This window comes from Callionymus lyra, chromosome 3 (assembly GCF_982586985.1).
Source record: "Callionymus lyra chromosome 3, fCalLyr1.hap1.1, whole genome shotgun sequence".
Lineage (NCBI taxonomy): Eukaryota > Metazoa > Chordata > Actinopteri > Syngnathiformes > Callionymidae > Callionymus > Callionymus lyra.
In genome coordinates, this window is record NC_141820.1 from 2,028,316 (window position 1) to 2,056,249 (window position 27,934).

The window sequence follows — 27,934 nt, forward strand, 5'->3', positions numbered from 1 at the left end:
GCTAGCGATGCTAACGACGCTGACGACGCTAACGACGCTGACGACGCTAACGACGCTGACGACGCTAACAACGCTGACGACGCTAACAACGCTGACGACGCTAACAACGCTAGCGACGCTAACGCAGCGGCGGATATTAAATAAGAAGAATAAATCAACTATAATACACGATCTTTGATCTTCTCGCTCGCCTCGAACATCTGGTCTCACGTCGACACGTGTGGTCGAGCATTGATCCGCTAACACGCTAACACGCTGACGCGGCGCCGTCAATAGTGCACATCGACATGTGAAAGACACGCATGAGTAAATAACTGGTTCAAACACGTCGTCGGGTTCGTCCTCGGAGACAAAAGCACGCGGTGATCTGAGGAGGAACATGAGGAGCTTCAGGGCGCGAGGAGGACGTTCTGCTGATGTTCCTCGGGGTGTAGCAGCGAGTGACCTTCAGGTCGGGGGTCAAGGCTCCCAGTCGTCGTCGTGGTGCTGCGAGGCGATGATGACCACCACGGTCAGGATGGTGCACAGGACGATGGACGCGATGCCGACGGCCAGAGAGATGAAGGAGAAGTTTCTGGCCTCGCGAGACGCGATCTCTGCTGTGACCAGATCACCTCTGGAGATAGCAGTGCGCACCTGACACACACACACACACACACACACACACGCTTAGAGGAGGAGCATGTGTTCCAGAAGACACACACACACACTGACACACACACACTCACACACACACACACACATAAACACAAAAACACACACACACAGTAACACAAACACATAAACACAAAAACACACACACATAAACACAAACACTCACACACACACACAGTAACACAAACACACAGACACACACACATAAACACAAAAACACACACACACAGTAACACGAACACACACACACAGAAACACTCACACACACACACACATAAACACAAAAACACACACACATAAACACAAACACTCACACACATACACTAGACACACACACACACACACACTCACAGTAACACAAACACACAGACACACAAAAACACACACACATAAACACAAACACTCACACACACACACACATAAACACAAACACACACACTCACAGTAACACAAACACACAGACACACATAAACACAAAACACACACACAGAAACACAAACACACACACACAGACACACTCACAGCTCAGATCATCTGAACTAAACTCAGGTCAGAATCTATTTTCCACTGGTTCTTATGTAACTTGTTGTGTTGCTGCTCAGAGAACATCAGTGTTTGTGAGTCAAACTCAAACATTGACATCAATAAATAAATAACATTTCACATGAAAACCTGCTGAAAAATATCTTCTTTGTTTCTGGTGTTTGGTTGATTTGAATCTTACACTGATGTTTATTACTGTATCATTACTTTAATGGTATTTAGTTACTGTATCATTACTTTAATGGTATTTAGTTACTGTATCATTACTTTGATGTTGTTTATTTACTGTATCATTACTTTGATGTTGTTTGTTACTGTATCATTACTTTAATGGTATTTAGTTACTGTATCATTACTTTGATGTTGTTTATTTACTGTATCATTACTTTGATGTTGTTTGTTACTGTATCATTACTTTAATGGTATTTAGTTACTGTATCATTACTTTGATGTTGTTTATTACTGTATCATTACTTTGATGTTGTTTGTTACTGTATCATTACTTTAATGGTATTTAGTTACTGTATCATTACTTTGATGTTGTTTATTACTGTATCATTACTTTGATGTTGTTTGTTACTGTATCATTACTTTAATGGTATTTAGTTACTGTATCATTACTTTGATGTTGTTTATTACTGTATCATTACTTTGATGTTGTTTGTTACTGTATCATTACTTTGATATTGTTTATTACTGTATCATTACTTTGATGTTGTTTATTACTGTATCATTACTTTGATGTTGTTTGTTACTGTATCATTACTTTGATATTGTTTATTACTGTATCATTACTTTGATGTTGTTTGTTACTGTATCATTACTTTGATATTGTTTGTTACTGTATCATTACTTTAATGATATTTACTTACTGTATCATTACTTTAATGTTGTTTGTTACTGTATCATTACTTTAATGGTATTTAGTTACTGTATCATTACTTTGATGTTGTTTATTACTGTATCATTACTTTAATGGTATTTAGTTACTGTATCATTACTTTGATGTTGTTTGTTACTGTATCATTACTTTAATGGTATTTAGTTACTGTATCATTACTTTGATGTTGTTTATTACTGTATCATTACTTTGATGTTGTTTGTTACTGTATCATTACTTTGATATTGTTTATTACTGTATCATTACTTTGATGTTGTTTATTACTGTATCATTACTTTGATGTTGTTTGTTACTGTATCATTACTTTGATATTGTTTATTACTGTATCATTACTTTGATATTGTTTGTTACTGTATCATTACTTTAATGATATTTACTTACTGTATCATTACTTTAATGTTGTTTGTTACTGTATCATTACTTTAATGGTATTTACTTACTGTATCATTACTTTAATGTTGTTTGTTACTGTATCATTACTTTGATGTTGTTTGTTACTGTATCATTACTTTGATGTTGTTTGTTACTGTATCATTACTTTAATGGTATTTACTTACTGTATCATTACTTTAATGTTGTTTGTTACTGTATCATTACTTTGATGTTGTTTGTTACTGTATCATTACTTTAATGGTATTTAGTTACTGTATCATTACTTTGATGTTGTTTATTACTGTATCATTACTTTAATGGTATTTAGTTACTGTATCATTACTTTGATGTTGTTTATTACTGTATCATTACTTTAATGGTATTTAGTTACTGTATCATTACTTTGATGTTGTTTATTACTGTATCATTACTTTGATGTTGTTTGTTACTGTATCATTACTTTAATGGTATTTAGTTACTGTATCATTACTTTGATGTTGTTTATTTACTGTATCATTACTTTGATGTTGTTTGTTACTGTATCATTACTTTAATGGTATTTAGTTACTGTATCATTACTTTGATGTTGTTTATTACTGTATCATTACTTTGATGTTGTTTGTTACTGTATCATTACTTTAATGGTATTTAGTTACTGTATCATTACTTTGATGTTGTTTATTACTGTATCATTACTTTGATGTTGTTTGTTACTGTATCATTACTTTAATGGTATTTAGTTACTGTATCATTACTTTGATGTTGTTTATTACTGTATCATTACTTTGATGTTGTTTGTTACTGTATCATTACTTTGATATTGTTTATTACTGTATCATTACTTTGATGTTGTTTATTACTGTATCATTACTTTGATGTTGTTTGTTACTGTATCATTACTTTGATATTGTTTATTACTGTATCATTACTTTGATGTTGTTTGTTACTGTATCATTACTTTGATATTGTTTGTTACTGTATCATTACTTTAATGATATTTACTTACTGTATCATTACTTTAATGTTGTTTGTTACTGTATCATTACTTTAATGGTATTTACTTACTGTATCATTACTTTAATGTTGTTTGTTACTGTATCATTACTTTGATGTTGTTTGTTACTGTATCATTACTTTGATGTTGTTTGTTACTGTATCATTACTTTAATGGTATTTACTTACTGTATCATTACTTTAATGTTGTTTGTTACTGTATCATTACTTTAATGTTGTTTGTTACTGTATCATTACTTTGATGTTGTTTGTTACTGTATCATTACTTTAATGGTATTTAGTTACTGTATCATTACTTTGATGTTGTTTATTACTGTATCATTACTTTAATGGTATTTAGTTACTGTATCATTACTTTGATGTTGTTTATTACTGTATCATTACTTTAATGGTATTTAGTTACTGTATCATTACTTTGATGTTGTTTATTACTGTATCATTACTTTGATGTTGTTTGTTACTGTATCATTACTTTGATATTGTTTATTACTGTATCATTACTTTGATGTTGTTTGTTACTGTATCATTACTTTGATGTTGTTTGTTACTGTATCATTACTTTGATATTGTTTATTACTGTATCATTACTTTGATATTGTTTGTTACTGTATCATTACTTTAATGGTATTTACTTACTGTATCATTACTTTAATGTTGTTTGTTACTGTATCATTACTTTAATGGTATTTACTTACTGTATCATTACTTTAATGTTGTTTGTTACTGTATCATTACTTTAATGGTATTTAGTTACTGTATCATTACTTTGATGTTGTTTGTTACTGTATCATTACTTTAATGGTATTTAGTTACTGTATCATTACTTTGATGTTGTTTATTACTGTATCATTACTTTGATGTTGTTTGTTACTGTATTATTACTTTAATGGTATTTAGTTACTGTATCATTACTTTGATGTTGTTTGTTACTGTATTATTACTTTAATGGTATTTAGTTACTGTATCATTACTTTGATGTTGTGTTTTACTGTATCATTACTTTGATGTTGTTTATTTACTGTGTCATTACTTTAATGTTATTTAGTTACTGTATCATTACTTTAATGTTATTTATTTACTGTATCATTACTTTGATGTTGTTTGTTACTGTATTATTACTTTAATGGTATTTACTTACTGTATCATTACTTTGATGTTGTTTATTACTGTATCATTACTTTGATGTTGTTTGTTACTGTATCATTACTTTGATGTTGTTTTTTACTGTATCATTACTTTGAAGTTGTTTATTTACTGTGTCATTACTTTAATGTTATTTATTTACTGTATCATTACTTTAATGTTGTTTATTTACTGTATCATTACTTTGATGTTGTTTGTTACTGTATCATTACTTTGATGTTGTTTATTTACTGTGTCATTACTTTAATGTTATTTAGTTACTGTATCATTACTTTAATGTTATTTATTTACTGTATCATTACTTTGATGTTGTTTGTTACTGTATTATTACTTTAATGGTATTTACTTACTGTATCATTACTTTAATGGTATTTACTTACTGTATCATTACTTTGATGTTGTTTATTACTGTATCATTACTTTGATGTTGTTTGTTACTGTATCATTACTTTGATGTTGTTTTTTACTGTATCATTACTTTGATGTTGTTTATTTACTGTGTCATTACTTTAATGTTATTTATTTACTTTATCATTACTTTAATGTTATTTATTTACTGTATCATTACTTTGATGTTGTTTGTTACTGTATCATTACTTTGGTGTTGTTTGTTACTGTATTATTACTTTAATGGTATTTACTTACTGTATCATTACTTTAATGGTATTTACTTACTGTATCATTACTTTGATGTTGTTTATTACTGTATCATTACTTTGATGTTGTTTGTTACTGTATCATTACTTTGATATTGTTTATTACTGTATCATTACTATGATGTTGTTTGTTACTGTATCATTACTTTGATGTTGTTTATTACTGTATCATTACTTTGATATTGTTTGTTACTGTATCATTACTTTGATGTTGTTTGTTACTGTATCATTACTTTGATGTTGTTTGTTACTGTATCATTACTTTGATATTGTTTATTACTGTATCATTACTTTGATGTTGTTTGTTACTGTATCATTACTTTGATATTGTTTATTACTGTATCATTACTTTGATGTTGTTTGTTACTGTATCATTACTTTGATGTTGTTTATTACTGTATCATTACTTTGATATTGTTTGTTACTGTATTATTACTTTAATGGTATTTAGTTACTGTATCATTACTTTAATGATATTTAGTTACTGTATCATTACTTTGATGTTGTTTGTTACTGTATCATTACTTTGATGTTGTTTGTTACTGTATCATTACTTTAATGTTGTTTGTTACTGTATCATTACTTTGATATTGTTTATTACTGTATCATTACTTTGATGTTGTTTGTTACTGTATCATTACTTTGATATTGTTTATTACTGTATCATTACTTTGATGTTGTTTGTTACTGTATCATTACTTTGATGTTGTTTATTACTGTATCATTACTTTGATGTTGTTTGTTACTGTATCATTACTTTAATGTTATTTATTACTGTATCATTACTTTGATGTTGTTTGTTACTGTATCATTACTTTGATGTTGTTTGTTACTGTATCATTACTTTAATGTTATTTATTACTGTATCATTACTTTGATGTTGTTTGTTACTGTATCATTACTTTGATATTGTTTATTACTGTATCATTACTTTGATGTTGTTTGTTACTGTATCATTACTTTGATGTTGTTTATTACTGTATCATTACTTTGATGTTGTTTGTTACTGTATCATTACTTTAATGATATTTAGTTACTGTATCATTACTTTAATGGTATTTAGTTACTGTATCATTACTTTGATGTTGTTTGTTACTGTATCATTGCTTTGATGTTGTTTGTTACTGTATCATTACTTTAATGGTATTTAGTTACTGTATCATTACTTTGATGTTGTTTGTTACTGTATCATTACTTTAATGGTATTTAGTTACTGTATGATTACTTTGATGTTGTTTGTTACTGTATCATTACTTTAATGGTATTTACTTACTGTATCATTACTTTGATGTTGTTTATTACTGTATCATTACTTTGATGTTGTTTATTACTGTATCATTACTTTAATGTTATTTAGTTACTGTATCATTACTTTAATGTTATTTAGTTACTGTATCATTACTTTGATGTTGTTTGTTACTGTATTATTACTTTGATGTTATTTAGTTACTGTATCATTACTTTGATGTTGTTTTGTTATTGTATCATTGATTGAATGATTGTACACGTACAATAATAATACACCGATTGATCAATAATCGTTTACAAAGAGTCTCTACAATCAAACGGAAGACTTGAAAGCATAATTGTGGTTCTAAGAGTATTTAAGAGTATTTCTAGTGCAGTAGTTTCACAGCGAGCCACAGTCGTGTTGTACCTGCACAGCCTTGATGATGGCGATGATGCCGGTGGGCCAGAAGCAGCAGACGGTGGTGAGCACAGCGATGGGCAGGTAGTCGTGAGGAGGTCTGCGGTCCATCAGAGTGATGCTGGGAGGCATCTGCATGGGGTGGATCTGACTCGGGGGGATGGCGGGGTGACCCCCTGCAGCTGGCATGTACGGCTGCGCCTGATCGGAGAAGACCATGTTCATGAGGAGGTATTTTATACTAGTCACAGTTATTTATACTAGTCACAGTATTTTATACTAGTCACAGGATTTTATACTAGTCACAGTATTTTATACTAGTCACAGTTATTTATACTAGTCACAGTATTTTATACTAGTCACAGTATTTTATACTAGTCACAGTTATTTATACTAGTCACACTATTTTATACTAGTCACAGGATTTTATACTAGTCACAGTATTTTATACTAGTCACAGTTATTTATACTAGTCACAGTATTTTATACTAGTCACAGGATTTTATACTAGTCACAGTATTTTATACTAGTCACAGTTATTTATACTAGTCACAGTATTTTATACTAGTCACAGGATATTATACTAGTCACAGTATTTTATACTAGTCACAGTATTTTATACAAGTCACAGTTATTTATACTAGTCACAGTATTTTATACTAGTCACAGTTATTTATACTAGTCACAGTATTTTATACTAGTCACAGTTATTTATACTAGTCACAGTTATTTATATTAGTCACAGTATTTATACTAGTCACAATATTTTATACTAGTCACAGTATTTTATACTAGTCACAGTTATTTATACTAGTCACAGTATTTATACTAGTCAAAGTATTTTATACTAGTCACAGTTATTTATACTAGTCACAGTATTTATACTAGTCACAGTTATTTATACTAGTCACAGTATTTATACTAGTCACAATATTTTATACTAGTCACAGTATTTTATACTAGTCACAGTTATTTATACTAGTCACAGTATTTATACTAGTCACAATATTTTATACTAGTCACAGTATTTTATACTAGTCACAGTTATTTATACTAGTCACAGTATTTATACTAGTCACAATATTTTATACTATTCACAGTATTTTATACTAGTCACAGGATTTTATACTAGTCACAGTATTTTATACTAGTCACAGGATTTTATACTAGTCACAGGATTGTATACTAGTCACAGTATTTTATACTAGTCACAGTATTTTATACTAGTCACAGGATTTTATACTATGTAGTCACAGTATTTTATACTAGTCACAGGATTGTATACTAGTCACAGTATTTTATACTATTAACAGTATTTTATACTAGTCACAGTATTTGATACTAGTCACAGTTATTTATACTAGTCACAGGATTTTATACTAGTCACAGTTATTTATACTATTCACAGTTATTTATACTAGTCACAGTTATTTATACTAGTCACAGTATTTATACTAGTCACAATATTTTATACTAGTCACAGTATTTTATACTAGTCACAGTTATTTATACTAGTCACAGTATTTATACTAGTCATTATATTTTATACTATTCACAGTATTTTATACTAGTCACAGGATTTTATACTAGTCACAGTATTTTATACTAGTCACAGGATTGTAAACTAGTCACAGTATTTCATACTAGTCACAGTATTTTATAATAGTCACAGGATTTTATACTAGTCACAGTATTTGATACTAGTCACAGTATTTTTTACTAGTCACAGGATTTTATACTAGTCATAGTATTTGATACTAGTCACAGTTATTTATACTAGTCACAGGATTTTATACTAGTCACAGTTATTTATACTAGTCAGAGTATTTGATACTAGTAACAGTATTTTATACTAGTCACAGTATGTGATACTAGTCACAGTTATTTATACTAGTCAGAGTATTTGATACTAGTAACAGTATTTTATACTAGTCACAGTATGTGATACTAGTCACAGTTATTTATACTAGTCAGAGTATTTGATACTAGTAACAGTATTTTATACTAGTCACAGTATGTGATACTAGTCACAGTTATTTATACTAGTCACAGTATTTATACTAGTAACAGTATTTTATACTAGTCACAGTATTTGATACTAGTCACAGGATTTTATACTAGTCACATTTATTTATACTAGTCACAGTATTTATACTAGTCACAATATTTTATACTATTCACAGTATTTTATACTAGTCACAGGATTTTATACTAGTCACAGTATTTTATACTAGTCACAGGATTTTATACTAGTCACAGGATTGTATACTAGTCACAGTATTTTATACTAGTCACAGTATTTTATACTAGTCACAGGATTTTATACTATGTAGTCACAGTATTTTATACTAGTCACAGGATTGTATACTAGTCACAGTATTTTATACTATTAACAGTATTTTATACTAGTCACAGTATTTGATACTAGTCACAGTTATTTATACTAGTCACAGGATTTTATACTAGTCACAGTTATTTATACTATTCACAGTTATTTATACTAGTCACAGTTATTTATACTAGTCACAGTATTTATACTAGTCACAATATTTTGAACTAGTCACAGTATTTTATACTAGTCACAGTTATTTATACTAGTCACAGTATTTATACGAGTCATTATATTTTATACTATTCACAGTATTTTATACTAGTCACAGGATTTTATACTAGTCACAGTATTTTATACTAGTCACAGGATTGTAAACTAGTCACAGTATTTCATACTAGTCACAGTATTTTATAATAGTCACAGGATTTTATACTAGTCACAGTATTTGATACTAGTCACAGTATTTTTTACTAGTCACAGGATTTTATACTAGTCATAGTATTTGATACTAGTCACAGTTATTTATACTAGTCACAGGATTTTATACTAGTCACAGTTATTTATACTAGTCAGAGTATTTGATACTAGTAACAGTATTTTATACTAGTCACAGTATGTGATACTAGTCACAGTTATTTATACTAGTCAGAGTATTTGATACTAGTAACAGTATTTTATACTAGTCACAGTATGTGATACTAGTCACAGTTATTTATACTAGTCACAGGATTTTATACTATTCACAGTTATTTATACTAGTCACAGTATTTATACTAGTAACAGTATTTTATACTAGTTACAGTATTTGATACTAGTCACAGGATTTTATACTAGTCACATTTATTTATACTAGTCACAGTATTTATACTAGTCACAGTATTGTATACTTGTCACAGTTATTTATACTAGTCACAGTTATTTATACTAGTCACAGTATTTATACTAGTCACAGTATTTTATACTAGTCACAGTTATTTATACTAGTCACAGTTATTTATACTAGTCACAGTATTTATACTAGTCACAGTATTTTATACTAGTCACAGTTATTTATACTAGTCACAGTTATTTATACTAGTCACAGTATTTATACTAGTCACAGTATTTTATACTAGTCACAGTATTTTATACTAGTCACAGTTATTTATACTAGTCACAGTATTTTATACTAGTCACAGTATTTTATACTAGTCACAGTATTTTATACTAGTCACAGTTATTTATACTAGTCACAGTATTTTATACTAGTCACAGTTATTTATACTAGTCACAGTATTTCATACTAGTCACAGTATTTTATACTAGTCACAGTATTTTATACTTGTCAGAGTTATTTATACTATTCACAGTTATTTATACTAGTCACAGTATTTGATACTAGTCACAGTATTTGATACTAGTCACAGTTATTTATACTAGTCACAGTATTTTATACTAGTCACAGTATTTATACTAGTCACAGTATATTATACTAGTCACAGTATTTGATACTAGTCAGAGTTATTTATACTATTCACAGTTATTTATACTAGTCACAGTATTTTATACTAGTCACAGTATTTTATACTAGTCACAGTATTTTATACTAGTCACAGTATTTATACTAGTCACAGTATTTTATACTAGTCACAGTATTTGATACTAGTCACAGTATTTATACTAGTCACAGTATTTTATACTAGTCACAGTATTTGATACTAGTCAAAGTTATTTATACTATTGAAAGTTATTTATACTAGTAACAGTATTTTATAATAGTCACAGTATTTGATACTATTCACAGTTATTTATACTAGTCACAGTATTTGATAATAGTCACAGTTATTTATACCAGTCACAGTTATTTATACTAGTCACAGTATTTATACTAGTCACAGTATTTTATACTAGTCACAGTATTTTATACTAGTCAAAGTTATTTATACTAGTCACAGTTATTTATACTAGTCACAGTATTTATACTAGTCACAGTATTTTATACTTGTCACAGTTATTTATACTAGTCACAGTTATTTATAATAGTCACAGTATTTTATAATAGTCACAGTATTTGATACTATTCACAGTTATTTATACTAGTCACAGTATTTTATACTAGTCACAGTATTTATACTAGTCACAGTATTTTATACTAGTCACAGTATTTTATACTAGTCAAAGTTATTTATACTAGTCACAGTTATTTATACTAGTCACAGTATTTATACTAGTCACAGTATTTTATACTTGTCACAGTTATTTATACTAGTCACAGTTATTTATACTAGTCACAGTATTTATACTAGTCACAGTATTTTATACTAGTCACAGTTATTTATACTAGTCACAGTTATTTATACTATTCACAGTTATTTATACTAGTCACAGTATTTTATAATAGTCACAGTATTTTATAATAGTCACAGTATTTGATACTATTCACAGTTATTTATACTAGTCACAGTATTTTATACTAGTCACAGTATTTGATACTAGTCACAGTTATTTATACTAGTCACAGTTATTTATACTAGACACAGTATTTATACTAGTCACAGTATTTTATACTTGTCACAGTTATTTATACTAGTCACAGTTATTTATACTATTCACAGTTATTTATACTAGTCACAGTATTTTATAATAGTCACAGTATTTTATAATAGTCACAGTATTTGATACTATTCACAGTTATTTATACTAGTCACAGTATTTTATACTAGTCACAGTTATTTATACTAGTCACAGTTATTTATACTAGTCACAGTATTTATACTAGTCACAGTATTTTATACTTGTCACAGTTATTTATAATAGTCACAGTTCAAGTAATTTCTATTATTTTTATAAAACACAAATATTTGCACTATCCATCCATCCATCCATCCATCATTCCTCCATCCATCCATCCATCCATCCATCCATCCGTCCATCATCCCTCCATCCATCCATCCATCCATCCATCCATCCATCCATCCATCCATCCATCCATCCATCCATCCATCCATCCATCGTCCGTCCGTCCGTCCGTCCATCATCCATCCATCCATCCATCCATCCATCGTCCGTCCGTCCGTCCGTCCGTCCGTCTGTCCGTCCATCCATCCATCCATCCATCCATCCATCCATCCTTCATCCATCCATCCATCCATCCATCCATCCATCATCCATCCATCATCCATCCATCAATCCATCCACCAATCCACCATCCATCCATCCATCCATCCATCCATCCATCCATCCATCCATCCATCCATCCATCCATCCATCCATCCATCCATCCATCCATCCATCCATCCATCCATCCATCCATCCAACCGTGCATCAAGACTCAAAGAAAAGACTCAAACCATCCATCCATCCATCCATCCATCCATCGCCCGTCCATCCGTCCGTCCATCATCCATCCATCCATCCATCCATCCATCGTCCGTCCGTCCGTCCGTCCGTCCGTCCGTCCCTCCGTCCGTCCGTCCATCATCCATCCATCCATCATCCATCCATCCATCCATCCATCCATCCATCCATCCATCCATCATCCATCCATCCATCAATCCATCCACCAATCCACCATCCATCCTTCCATCCATCCATCCATCCATCCATCCATCCATCCATCCATCCATCCATCCATCCATCCATCCATCCATCCATCCATCCATCCATCCATCCATCCATCCATCCATCCATCATCCATCCATCCATCCATCCATCCATCGTCCGTCCGTCCGTCCGTCCGTCCGTCCGTCCATCCATCCACCAATCCACCATCCATCCATCATCCCTCATCCATCCATCCATCATCCATCCATCCATCCATCCATCCATCCATCCATCCATCCATCCATCCATCCATCCATCCATCCATCCATCATCCATCCATCATCCCTCCATCCATCCATCCATCCATCATCCATCCATCCATCCATCCATCCATCCATCATCCCTCCATCCATCCATCCATCCATGATCCATCCATCCATCCATCCATCCATCCATCCATCCATCATCCCTCCATCCATCATCCATCCATCCATCCATCCATCCATCCATCGTCCCTCCGTCCGTCCGTCCATCATCCATCCATCCATCATCCATCCATCCATCCATCCATCCATCCATCCATCCATCCATCCATCCATCCATCAATCCATCCACCAATCCACCATCCATCCTTCCATCCATCCATCCATCCATCCATCCATCCATCCATCCATCCATCCATCCATCCATCCATCCATCCATCCATCCATCCATCCATCCATCCATCCATCCATCCATCCATCCATCCATCCATCCATCCGTGCATCAAGACTCAAAGAAAAGACTCAAACCGAGGTCATGGGGTAGACGGGCACATAAGCCGTGCAGGGCTGCAGCTGGAGAGGGTAGCCGGGGTGGATGTATCCCACCTGGGGGTGAGGCATGGCTCCTCCGGGGCCCTGAGTCTGAACTGTGTAGCCCTGTGGGGGTCCAGAGGGGGGCATGGAGTTGCAGTGGAACTGAGTCTCTTGGAGGTAACTCTCGGAGCCCGGAGGTGGAGGCGGAGGAGGGTAGTTGGGCTGCGTCCCCAGAGCAGGAGCCATGTTGGGGTGTTGAGGCATGTTGGGGTCTTGAGGGCCAGGGATGTATGGAGGAGGCTGCATCTGACGGCCTGAGTCATCCAGACCTGGAGACAAGAAGAGACATGAAGACAAGAAGACAAGAAGACATGAAGACATGAAGACATGAAGACAAGAATACATGAAGACATGAAGACATGAGGACATGAAGACATGAAGACATGAAGACATGAAGACAAGAATACATGAAGACAAGAATACATGAAGACATGAGGACATGAAGACATGAAGACATGAAGACATGAAGACAAGAATACATGAAGACATGAGGACATGAAGACATGAAGACATGAAGACATGAAGACATGAAGACAAGAATACATGAAGACATGAAGACATGAAGACATGAGGACATGAAGACATGAAGACATGAAGACATGAAGACATGAAGACAAGAATACATGAAGACATGAAGACATGAAGACATGAAGACAAGAATACATGAAGACATGAAGACATGAAGACATGAAGACATGAAGACATGAAGACAAGAATACATGAAGACATGAGGACATGAAGACATGAAGACATGAAGACATGAAGACAAGAATACATGAAGACATGAAGACATGAAGACATGAAGACATGAAGACATGAAGACAAGAAGAGACATGAAGACATGAAGACATGAAGAGACAGGAAGACATGAAGACATGAAGAGACAGGAAGACAAGAAGACAAGTGTTTGTTGTTGTGATGTGTTACTCTATTGTTTCATCAGTGTGTTGTTGTGATGTGTGACTCTATTGTATCATCAGTGTGTGTGTTGTGGTGATGTGTGACTCTATTGTATCATCAGTGTGTGTGTGTGTGTTGTTGTGATGTGTGACTCTATTGTATCATCAGTGTGTGTGTTGTTGTGATGTGTTACTCTATTATTTAATCAGTGTGTGTTGTTGTGATGTGTGACTCTATTGTATCATCAGTGTGTGTGTGTTGTTGTGATGTGTGACACTATTGTATCATCAGTGTGTGTGTGCTGTTGTGATGTGTGACTCTATTGTATCATCAGTGTGTGTGTTGTTGTGATGTGTTACTCTATTATTTAATCAGTGTGTGTTGTTGTGATGTGTGACTCTATTGTATCATCAGTGTGTGTGTGTTGTTGTGATGTGTGACACTATTGTATCATCAGTGTGTGTAAGTAAGTAAGTAAGTAATATATATTTATATAGCGCTTTTCGAGACCAGGGTCACAAAGCGCTTTAACAATCAAAACAATACTCAAAACAGTACATACTTCAAAGATCAAGATAATACTGAGAACAACACAGGAGTTCGAGAAATTCAAGGAAAAGCCTGAACAAATAGAAACGTCTTAAGATGTTTCTTAAAGGAATCAGTAGACTCCATCAAGCGCAAAGAGAGAGGAAGATTGTTGCTGTTGTGATGTGTGACTCTATTGTATCATCAGTGTGTGTGTTGTTGTGATGTGTTACTCTATTATTTAATCAGTGTGTGTTGTTGTGATGTGTGACTCTATTGTATCATCAGTGTGTGTGTGTTGTTGTGATGTGTGACTCTATTGTATCATCAGTGTGTGTGTTGTTGTGATGTGTGACTCTATTGTATCATCAGTGTGTGTGTGTTGTTGTGATGTGTGACTCTATTGTATCATCAGTGTGTGTGTGTTGTTGTGATGTGTGACTCTATTGTATCATCAGTGTGTGTGTTGTTGTGATGTGTGACTCTATTGTATCATCAGTGTGTGTGTTGTTGTGATGTGTGACTCTATTGTATCATCAGTGTGTGTGTGTTGTTGTGATGTGTGACTCTATTGTATCATCAGTGTGTGTGTGTTGTTGTGATGTGTGACTCTATTGTATCATCAGTGTGTGTGTGTTGTTGTGATGTGTGACTCTATTGTATTATCAGTGTGTGTGTGTTGTTGTGATGTGTGACTCTATTGTATCATCAGTGTGTGTTTGTACAAAACTCTCTTTTCATTGAAATATTGACATTAGAAAATGATCTTAAGCTCCGCCCATAACCATAACCACACCCACTCTGCTGTGATTGGTCAAGCATGGATCAAGGGACACCAGAGTTGATACTAGTTGATGTTTAATGACACCAGAGTTGATACTAGTTGATGTTTAATGACACCAGAGTTGATACTAGTTGATGTTTAATGACACCAGAGTTGATACTAGTTGATGTTTAATGACACCAGAGTAGATACTAGTTTATGTTTAATGACACCAGAGTTGATACTAGTTGATGTTTAATGACACCAGAGTTGATACTAGTTGATGTTTAATGACACCAGAATAGATACTAGTTGATGTTTAATGACACCAGAGTTGATACTAGTTGATGTTTAATGACACCAGAGTTGATACGAGTTGATGTTTAATGACACCAGAGTTGATACTAGTTGATGTTTAATGACACCAGAGTTGATACTAGTTGATGTTTAATGACACCAGAGTTGATACTAGTTGATGTTTAATGACACCAGAGTTGATACGAGTTGATGTTTAATGACACCAGAGTAGATACTAGTTGATGTTTAATGACACCAGAGTTGATACGAGTTGATGTTTAATGACACCAGAATAGATACTAGTTGATGTTTAATGACACCAGAGTTGATACTAGTTGATGTTTAATGACACCAGAGTTGATACTAGTTGATGTTTAATGACACCAGAGTTGATATGAGTTGATGTTTAATGACACCAGAGTTGATACTAGTTGATGTTTAATGACACCAGAGTTGATCAGTTGATGTTTAATGACACCAGAGTTGATACTAGTTGATGTTTAATGACACCAGAGTTGATACGAGTTGATGTTTAATGACACCAGAGTAGATACTAGTTGATGTTTAATGACACTAGAGTTGATACTAGTTGATGTTTAATGACACCAGAGTTGATACTAGTTGATGTTTAATGACACCAGAGTTGATACTAGTTGATGTTTAATGACACCAGAGTTGATACTAGTTGATGTTTAATGACACCAGAGTTGATACGAGTTGATGTTTAATGACACCAGAGTTGATACTAGTTGATGTTTAATGACACCAGAGTAGATACTAGTTGATGTTTAATGACACCAGAGTTGATACTAGTTGATGTTTAATGACACCAGAGTAGATACTAGTTAATGTTTAATGACACCAGAGTTGATACTAGTTGATGTTTAATGACACCAGAGTTGATACGAGTTGATGTTTAATGACACCAGAGTTGATACTAGTTGATGTTTAATGACACCAGAGTAGATACTAGTTGATGTTTAATGACACCAGAGTAGATACTAGTTGATGTTTAATGACACCAGAGTTGATACTAGTTGATGTTTAATGACACCAGAGTAGATACTAGTTGATGTTTAATGACACCAGAGTAGATACTAGTTGATGTTTAATGACACCAGAGTTGATACTAGTTGATGTTTAATGACACCAGAGTTGATACTAGTTGATGTTTAATGACACCAGAGTTGATACTAGTTGATGTTTAATGACACCAGAGTCGATACTAGTTGATGTTTAATGACATCAGAGTAGATACTAGTTTATGTTTAATGACACCAGAGTTGATACTAGTTGATGTTTAATGACACCAGAGTTGATACTAGTTGATGTTTAATGACACCAGAGTTGATACTAGTTGATGTTTAATGACACCAGAGTTGATACGAGTTGATGTTTAATGACACCAGAATAGATACTAGTTGATGTTTAATGACACCAGAGTTGATACTAGTTGATGTTTAATGACACCAGAGTTGATACTAGTTGATGTTTAATGACACCAGAGTTGATACTAGTTGATGTTTAATGACACCAGAGTTGATACTAGTTGATGTTTAATGACACCAGAGTTGATACGAGTTGATGTTTAATGACACCAGAGTTGATACTAGTTGATGTTTAATGACACCAGAGTTGATACTAGTTGATGTTTAATGACACTAGAGTTGATACTAGTTGATGTTTAATGACACCAGAGTTGATACGAGTTGATGTTTAAACGACTTCAGAGATGAAGCGAGTGCAGGACTATGTTCTGCGAGTGAAGGCGAGGAAAAGGTGATGTATTGTGACAAGGGCAGGAGGAGGAGGAGCCATGAAGAAGAGATGATGGAGATGAATAGAGGAAGAGATGGAGCTGCTGAGTGATGACGACTCGAGCTCCAGGTCTTTACATAATCGACTGTCACGAGCAGGAAGTCGAGCACAAGAGTGAGGAGCACGTGCTGGGAAAGGTCAAGTGAAGAAAACATACTCAGACCTGATCCATGATCCTTCACTTTCATCCTTCAAGACCTCGTCACCCTGAGTGAACCATCCTGCTGATGGAGTCACTGCAGCTTCTTCTAAACACACAGTAACAAGTAAAATGTGGAGTAGTGTCCAGTACTTGACTCTGGTGTTGTGATAGTGTAGTAACAAGTATATATGTGGAGTATTGTCCAGTACTTAACTCTGGTGTTGTGATAGTGTAGTAACAAGTATATATGTGTAGTATTGTCCAGTACTTGACTCTGGTGTTGTGATAGTGTAGTAACAAGTATATATGTGTAGTATTGTCCAGTACTTGACTCTGGTGTTGTGATAGTGTAGTAACAAGTATATATGTGTAGTATTGTCCAGTACTTGACTCTGGTGTTGTGATAGTGTAGTAACAAGTATATATGTGTAGTATTGTCCAGTACTTGACTCTGGTGTTGTGATAGTGTAGTAACAAGTATATATGTGGAGTATTGTCCAGTACTTGACTCTGGTGTTGTGATAGTGTAGTAACAAGTATATATGTGTAGTATTGTCCAGTACTTGACTCTGGTGTTGTGATAGTGTAGTAACAAGTATATATGTGTAGTATTGTCCAGTACTTGACTCTGGTGTTGTGATAGTCTAGTAACAAGGATATATGTGTAGTATTGTCCAGTACTTGACTCTGGTGTTGTGATAGTGTAGTAACAAGTATATATGTGGAGTATTGTCCAGTACTTGACTCTGGTGTTGTGATAGTGTAGAAACAAGTATATATGTGTAGTATTGTCCAGTACTTGACTCTGGTGTTGTGATAGTGTAGTAACAAGTATGTATGTGTAGTATTGTCAAGTACTTCACTTTGGTGTTGTGATAGTGTAGTAACAAGTATATATGTGTATTATTGTCGAGTACTTGACTCTGGTGTTGTGATAGTGTAGTAACAAGTATATATGTGTAGTATTGTCCAGTACTTGACTCTGGTGTTGTGATAGTGTAGTAACAAGTATATATGTGTAGTATTGTCCAGTACTTGACTCTGGTGTTGTGATAGTCTAGTAACAAGGATATATGTGTAGTATTGTCCAGTACTTGACTCTGGTGTTGTGATAGTGTAGTAACAAGTATATATGTGTAGTATTGTCCAGTACTTGACTCTGGTGTTGTAGTATTTACAGACCACATGACTCTTGACAAAGTCGTAACTGCTTTCATATGTTTTCAAACCAAAATATGACAAAATATGTCCAAATTCACTGTATCCTCTCGTCCTCAGTCATCATCCTTCCTTTAGCTGTGGAGGACGTAACAACTACTGCCATCTAGAGGCTGGAGGTTTAATTGCAACACAGAAATAAAAACTTTGAAGTTACGTTATTGAAATCAGTGCAATATTCGATATTGGTGTCTTGAAGTGCGATATTGATATTACTGCGATATTTTTTTCTTTCATCTTAAAATGTAGCCGCGAGTACTGTAGTGAAGTTCGTGGGTTAAATAAGGAAAATTATGATATTTTTCTTTTGTTTATTTCCGCGCTTGTGTGTCGACATGATCAGTCGCAGGACTTGCATCGGTTTCCCGCCAAACTGAGCGACATCAGAGAGGAGCCGCCGGCGCGTCGTGATATCACCAAATCAATAATAAACCCTTGTACACGCACACATAACACTTTATAAATGACGCTAACAACTTAGCTCATTAGCATACGGTGAAGAAGGACACATAGCACTTTATAAATGACGCTAACAACTTAGCTCGTTAGCATACGGTGAAGACGGACACACAACACTTTATAAATGACGCTAACAACTTAGCTCGTTAGCATACGGGGAAGAAGGACACATAACACTTTATAAATGACGCTAACAACTTAGCTCATTAGCATACGGTGTAGATGGACACATAACACTTTATAAATGACGCTAACAACTTAGCTCGTTAGCATACGGTGAAGACGGACACATAACACTTTATAAATGACGCTAACAACTTAGCTCGTTAGCATACGGTGAAGACGGACAGGTTTGTTTGGAAGTTCACGATCTTCTAAGAAAACAACTGAGACGAGATGAAAAGTTCTTGCAATATGTTGCTTTAACAAAGGAGGTTGAAAGAGACGAGTGACTGGATCACTAGTGTTTGACTAGATCATAAGTTAGTATTACTTCAGTGGATCACTAGTGTTTGACTAGATCATAAGTTAGTATTACTTCACTGGATCACTAGTGTTTGACTAGATCATAAGTTAGTATTACTTCACTGGATCACTAGTGTTTGACTAGATCATAAGTTAGTATTACTTCACTGGATCACTAGTGTTTTAATAGATCATAAGTTAGTATTACTTCACTGGATCACTAGTGTTTGACTAGATCATAAGTTAGTATTACTCCACTGGATCACTAGTGTTTTAATAGATCATAAGTTAGTATTAATTCACTGGATCACTAGTGTTTGACTAGATCACAAGTTAGTATTACTTCACTGGATAACTAGTGTTTGACTAGATCATAAGTTAGTATTACTTCACTGGATCACTAGTGTTTGACTAGATCATAAGTTAGTATTACTTCACTGGATCACTAGTGTTTGACTAGATCATAAGTTAGTATTACTTCACTGGATCACTAGTGTTTGACTAGATCACAAGTTAGTATTACTTCACTGGATCACTAGTGTTTGACTAGATCATAAGTTAGTATTACTTCACTGGATCACTAGTGTTTGACTAGATCAGAAGTTAGTATTACTTCACTGGATCACTAGTGTTTGACTAGATCATAAGTTAGTATTACTTCACTGGATCACTAGTGTTTGACTAGATCATAAGTTAGTATTACTTCACTGGATCACTAGTGTTTGACTAGATCATAAGTTAGTATTACTTCACTGGATCACTAGTGTTTGACTAGATCATAAGTTAGTATTACTTCACTGGATCACTAGTGTTTGACTAGATCATAAGTTAGTATTACTTCACTGGATCACTAGTGTTTGACTAGATCATAAGTTAGTATTACTTCACTGGATCACTAGTGTTTGACTAGATCATAAGTTAGTATTACTTCACTGGATCACTAGTGTTTGACTAGATCATAAGTTAGTATTACTTCACTGGATCACTAGTGTTTTAATAGATCATAAGTTAGTATTACTTCACTGGATCACTAGTGTTTGACTAGATCACAAGTTAGTATTACTTCACTGGATAACTAGTGTTTGACTAGATCATAAGTTAGTATTACTTCACTGGATCACTAGTGTTTGACTAGATCATAAGTTAGTATTACTTCATTGGATCACTAGTGTTTGACTAGATCATAAGTTAGTATTACTTCACTGGATCACTAGTGTTTGACTAGATCATAAGTTAGTATTACTTCATTGGATCACTAGTGTTTGACTAGATCAGAAGTTAGTATTACTTCACTGGATCACTAGTGTTTGACTAGATCAGAAGTTAGTATTACTTCACTGGATCACTAGTGTTTGACTAGATCATAAGTTAGTATTACTTCACTGGATCACTAGTGTTTGACTAGATCATAAGTTAGTATTACTTCACTGGATCACTAGTGTTTGACTAGATCATAAGTTAGTATTACTTCACTGGATCACTAGTGTTTGACTAGATCATAAGTTAGTATTACTTCACTGGATCACTAGTGTTTGACTAGATCATAAGTTAGTATTACTTCACTGGATCACTAGTGTTTTAATAGATCATAAGTTAGTATTACTTCACTGGATCACTAGTGTTTGACTAGATCACAAGTTAGTATTACTTCACTGGATAACTAGTGTTTGACTAGATCATAAGTTAGTATTACTTCACTGGATCACTAGTGTTTGACTAGATCATAAGTTAGTATTACTTCATTGGATCACTAGTGTTTGACTAGATCATAAGTTAGTATTACTTCACTGGATCACTAGTGTTTGACTAGATCATAAGTTAGTATTACTTCATTGGATCACTAGTGTTTGACTAGATCAGAAGTTAGTATTACTTCACTGGATCACTAGTGTTTGACTAGATCAGAAGTTAGTATTACTTCACTGGATCACTAGTGTTTGACTAGATCATAAGTTAGTATTACTTCACTGGATCACTAGTGTTTGACTAGATCATAAGTTAGTATTACTTCACTGGATCACTAGTGTTTGACTAGATCATAAGTTAGTATTACGTCACTGGACCACTAGTGTTTGACTAGATCATAAGTTAGTATTACTTCACTGGATCACTAGTGTTTGACTAGATCACAAGTTAGTATTACTTCACAGGATCACTAGTGTTTGACTAGATCATAAGTTAGTATTACTTCACTGGATCACTAGTGTTTGACTAGATCATAAGTTAGTATTACTTCACTGGATCACTAGTGTTTGACTAGATCATAAGTCAGTATTACTTCACTGGATCACTAGTGTTTGACTAGATCATAAGTTAGTGTTACTTCACTGGATCACTAGTGTTTGATTAGATCATAAGTTAGTATTACTTCACTGGATCACTAGTGTTTGACTAGATCATAAGTTAGTATTACTTCAGTGGATCACTAGTGTTTGACTAGATCATAAGTTAGTATTACTTCACTGGATCACTAGTGTTTGACTAGATCATAAGTTAGTATTACTTCACTGGATCACTAGTGTTTGACTAGATCATAAGTTAGTATTACTTCACTGGATCACTAGTGTTTGACTAGATCATAAGTTAGTATTACTTCACTGGATCACTAGTGTCTGACTAGATCAGAAGTTAGTATTACTTCACTGGATCACTAGTGTTTGACTAGATCAGAAGTTAGTATTACTTCACTGGATCACTAGTGTTTGACTAGATCAGAAGTTAGTATTACTTCACTGGATCACTAGTGTTTGACTAGATCATAAGTTAGTATTACTTCACTGGATCACTAGTGTTTGACTAGATCAGAAGTTAGTATTACTTCACTGGATCACTAGTGTTTGACTAGATCATAAATTAGTATTACTTCACTGGATCACTAGTGTTTGACTAGATCAGAAGTTAGTATTACTTCACTGGATCACTAGTGTTTGACTAGATCATAAATTAGTATTACTTCACTGGATCACTAGTGTTTGACTAGATCATAAGTTAGTATTACTTCACTGGATCACTAGTGTCTGACTAGATCAGAAGTTAGTATTACTTCACTGGATCACTAGTGTTTGACTAGATCAGAAGTTAGTATTACTTCACTGGATCACTAGTGTTTGACTAGATCAGAAGTTAGTATTACTTCACTGGATCACTAGTGTTTGAATAGATCAGAAGTTAGTATTACTTCACTGGATCACTAGTGTTTGACTAGATCAGAAGTTAGTATTACTTCACTGGATCACTAGTGTTTGACTAGATCAGAAGTTAGTATTACTTCACTGGATCACTAGTGTTTGACTAGATCAGAAGTTAGTATTACTTCACTGGATCACTAGTGTTTGACTAGATCATAAATTAGTATTACTTCACTGGATCACTAGTGTTTGACTAGATCAGAAGTTAGTATTACTTCACTGGATCACTAGTGTTTGACTAGATCATAAATTAGTATTACTTCACTGGATCACTAGTGTTTGACTAGATCAGAAGTTAGTATTACTTCACTGGATATACTGAGACAAGACGCGTCGTCATAGCAACCGAGCCTAACACAGTTCACAGACGGACGGAGACGTAAACAACAACGAGACATAGAAGTACAAACTATACAGAACGTGACACTGATTGATCGAAGTAAGTATTTAAGAAATGATTGATAATATTTTTCACATGTTTTCGATGCATATCACACGTGACAATATCACGATATCAATATTTTTCCGATATTAAAATATAGAAACTTTAAAAAAAATCCAAAAATAGAGATTTGTTGATTGATTGACACAATAATCCCATAATACTGTAACATTCATTAACATCCAATTTCATGATCAATAAAAGTGTGTCTTTCCTGCAGTTGTTCTGACCACACAGTCGGTTAACTAACATATTTACACTGACCGTTAGCATTAGCAACTAGCTAGCTCAACTGAAGTGTGATCAATATATCGATGATAGTCAATAGAATAATAACTAATCAATACTATCAAGTAGTTCATTGTTATTCATTCAAGTAAGAATGTTTTAAATTAAGAATATCTTGAATCTAGAGAACCTTCTGACATCATATTATCTTAGATTATCTTCATTGTTATTTAATATTTTGTTAGATTATCTTCATTGTTATTTAATATTTTGTTAGATTATCTTCATTGTTATTTAATATTTTTTTTAGATTATCGTCATTGTTATTTAATATTTTTGTTAGATTATCTTCATTATTATTTAATATTTTTGTTAGATTATCTTCATTATTATTTAATATTTTTGTTAGATTATCTTCATTCTTATTTAATATTTTGTTAGATTATCTTCATTCTTATTTAATATTCTGTAGGATTATCTTCATTCTTATTTAATATTTTGTTAGATTATCTTCATTCTTATTTAATATTTTGTTAGATTATCTTCATTCTTATTTAATATTTTGTTAATTTATCTTCATTCTTATTTAATATTTTGTTAGATTATCTTCATTGTTATTTAATATTTTGTTGGATTATCTTCATTCTTATTTAATATTTTGTTAATTTATCTTCATTCTTATTTAATATTTTGTTAGATTATCTTCATTCTTATTTAATTTTTTGTTAGATTATCTTTATTCTTATTTAATATTTGTTGGATTATCTTCATTCTTATTTAATATTTTGTTGGATTATCTTCATTCTTATTTAATATTTTGTTAATTTATCTTCATTCTTATTTAATATTTTGTTGGATTATCTTCATTCTTATTTAATATTTTGTTGGATTATCTTCATTCTTATTTAATATTTTGTTAGATTATCTTCATTCTTATTTAATATTTTGTTAGATTATCTTCATTCTTATTTTATATTTTTTTAATTTATCTTCATTCTTATTTAATATTTTGTTAGATTATCTTCATTCTTATTTAATATTTGTTGGATTATCTTCATTCTTATTTAATATTTAGTTAGATTATCTTCATTCTTATTTAATATTTGTTGGATTATCTTCATTGGTATTTAATATTTTGTTAGATTATCTTCATTCTTATTTAATATTTTGTTAGATTATCTTCATTCTTATTTAATATTTTGTTAATTTATCTTCATTCTTATTTAATATTTGTTGGATTATCTTCATTCTTATTTAATATTTTGTTGGATTATCTTCATTCTGATTTAATATTTTTTTTAGATTATCTTCATTCTTATTTAATATTTTTGTTAGATTATCTTCATTATTATTTAATATTTTTGTTAGATTATCTTCATTGTTATTTAATATTTTTGTTAGATTATCTTCATTGTTATTTAATTTTTTTTTAGATTATCTTCATTCTTATTTAATATTTGTTGGATTATCTTCATTGTTATTTAATATTTGTTGGATTATCTTCATTGGTATTTAATATTTTGTTGGATTATCTTCATTCTGATTTAATATTTTTTTAGATTATCTTCATTCTTATTTAATATTTTTGTTAGATTATCTTCATTCTTATTTAATATTTTGTCAGATTATCTTCATTCTTATTTAATATTTTGTCAGATTATCTTCATTCTTATTTAATATTTTGTCAGATTATCTTCATTCTTATTTAATATTTTGTCAGATTATCTTCATTCTTATTTAATATTTTGTTAATTTATCTTTATTCTTATTTAATATTTTGTCAGATTATCTTCATTCTTATTTAATATTTGTTGGATTATCTTCATTGGTATTTAATATTTTGTTGGATTATCTTCATTCTTATTTAATATTTTGTTAGATTATCTTCATTCTTATTTAATATTTTGTTAATTTATCTTCATTTTTATTTAATATTTTGTTAGATTATCTTCATTCTTATTTAATATTTTTTTTAGATTATCTTCATTCTTATTTAATATTTTGTCAGATTATCTTCATTCTTTTTTAATATTTTGTCAGATTATCTTCATTCTTATTTAATATTTTGTTAGATTATCTTCATTCTTATTTAATATTTTTGTTAGATTATCTTCATTCTTATTTAATATTTTGTCAGATTATCTTCATTCTTATTTAATATTTTGTCAGATTATCTTCATTCTTATTTAATATTTTGTTAATTTATCTTCATTCTTATTTAATATTTTTGTTAGATTATCTTCATTCTTATTTAATATTTTGTCAGATTATCTTCATTCTTATTTAATATTTTGTTAGATTATCTTCATTCTTATTTAATATTTTGTCAGATTATCTTCATTCTTATTTAATATTTTGTTAATTTATCTTCATTCTTATTTAATATTTTGTTCGATTATCTTCATTCTTATTTAATATTTTTGTTAGATTATCTTCATTCTTATTTAATATTTTGTTAGATTATCTTCATTCTTATTTAATATTTTGTTAATTTATCTTCATTTTTATTTAATATTTTGTTAGTTTATCTTCATTCTTATTTAATATTTGTTGGATTATCTTCATTCTTATTTAATATTTTGTTAGATTATCTTCATTCTTATTTAATATTTTGTTAGATTATCTTCATTCTTATTTAATATTTTGTTAGATTATCTTCATTTTTATTTAATATTTTGTTAGATTATCTTCATTCTTATTTAATATTTTGTTAGATTATCTTCATTCTTATTTAATATTTTGTTAATTTATCTTCATTCTTATTTAATATTTTTGTTAGATTATCTTCATTCTTATTTAATATTTTGTCAGATTATCTTCATTCTTATTTAATATTTTGTTAATTTATCTTCATTCTTATTTAATATTTTGTTCGATTATCTTCATTCTTATTTAATATTTTTGTTAGATTATCTTCATTCTTATTTAATATTTTGTTAGATTATCTTCATTCTTATTTAATATTTTGTTAATTTATCTTCATTTTTATTTAATATTTTGTTAGTTTATCTTCATTCTTATTTAATATTTTGTTAGATTATCTTCATTCTTATTTAATATTTTGTTAGATTATCTTCATTTTTATTTAATATTTTGTTAGATTATCTTCATTCTTATTTAATATTTTGTCAGATTATCTTCATTCTTATTTAATATTTTGTCAGATTATCTTCATTCTTATTTAATATTTGTTGGATTATCTTCATTGGTATTTAATATTTTGTTAGATTATCTTCATTCTTATTTAATATTTTGTCAGATTATCTTCATTCTTATTTAATATTTTGTCAGATTATCTTCATTCTTAAAGCTAAAGGTTGTCACTCAGTGTTACATAACTGTCAGACTCTCTCTCGTCATTGAAGTAAAAGTACTACAGTACTACCAGATTATAATCTAGTAGTACTGTAGCAACAACCATTAGCATCGTAGCATCACGTCATGCTAACACGATATAACAGATCGATATCATGGAATCGCTTCCATCGATCATCTCCTCCTCGTACACACGCGTCACGCGTCAGATTCTCTTCTTCTTCTGGAACAAAAGATCATGAAGAAATAAATTCCCAACAACGAACCGTGTTTTTCCGACATTCCTTCGACGTCCAGTTGAACGGCGGCTGTTCGTTCTTCTCCGGAGACTCTCGGGAACGTTCGTGCGCAGCGATGCAGGTGATTTAGTTCATGTTCGTCTCAAGATGTTCCTTCTTTCATCCGCTCAGGTGTGTTTGTTCAACCACTCGCTCCCTCTCTCTCTCTTCCTCCTCCTCCTCTCTTCTCTCTCTCTCTTCCTCCTCCTCCTCTCTTCTCTCTCTCTCTCTTCCTCCTCCTCCTCTCTTCT

At 31.9% G+C, this 27,934-nt stretch overlaps 1 protein-coding gene across 1 annotated transcript; it reads right to left on the bottom strand.

The window, feature by feature from the left end:
- On the bottom strand, positions 1-27,927 carry prrt1 (proline-rich transmembrane protein 1). Its single transcript, XM_087785638.1, has 4 exons — positions 27,672-27,927; positions 13,577-13,911; positions 6,941-7,132; positions 1-636 (listed from the first exon to the last, which is right to left on the bottom strand). Exons 1-4 carry the CDS (start codon positions 27,685-27,687, stop codon positions 460-462), a joined length of 720 nt encoding a protein of 239 aa, XP_087641764.1. The 5' UTR covers positions 27,688-27,927; the 3' UTR covers positions 1-459.
- Between the last annotated feature and the right edge of the window lie 7 nt (positions 27,928-27,934).

Bases quoted from the DNA above. Each gene is read 5' to 3' on its own strand.
- prrt1 (XM_087785638.1), bottom strand. The intron at 7,133-13,576 runs GTTTGAGTCTTT...TTCTCCGATCAG, and splicing joins CCGTCTACCCCATGACCTCG to GCGCAGCCGTACATGCCAGC. The intron at 637-6,940 runs GTACAACACGAC...TGTGTGTGTCAG, and splicing joins CCATCATCAAGGCTGTGCAG to GTGCGCACTGCTATCTCCAG.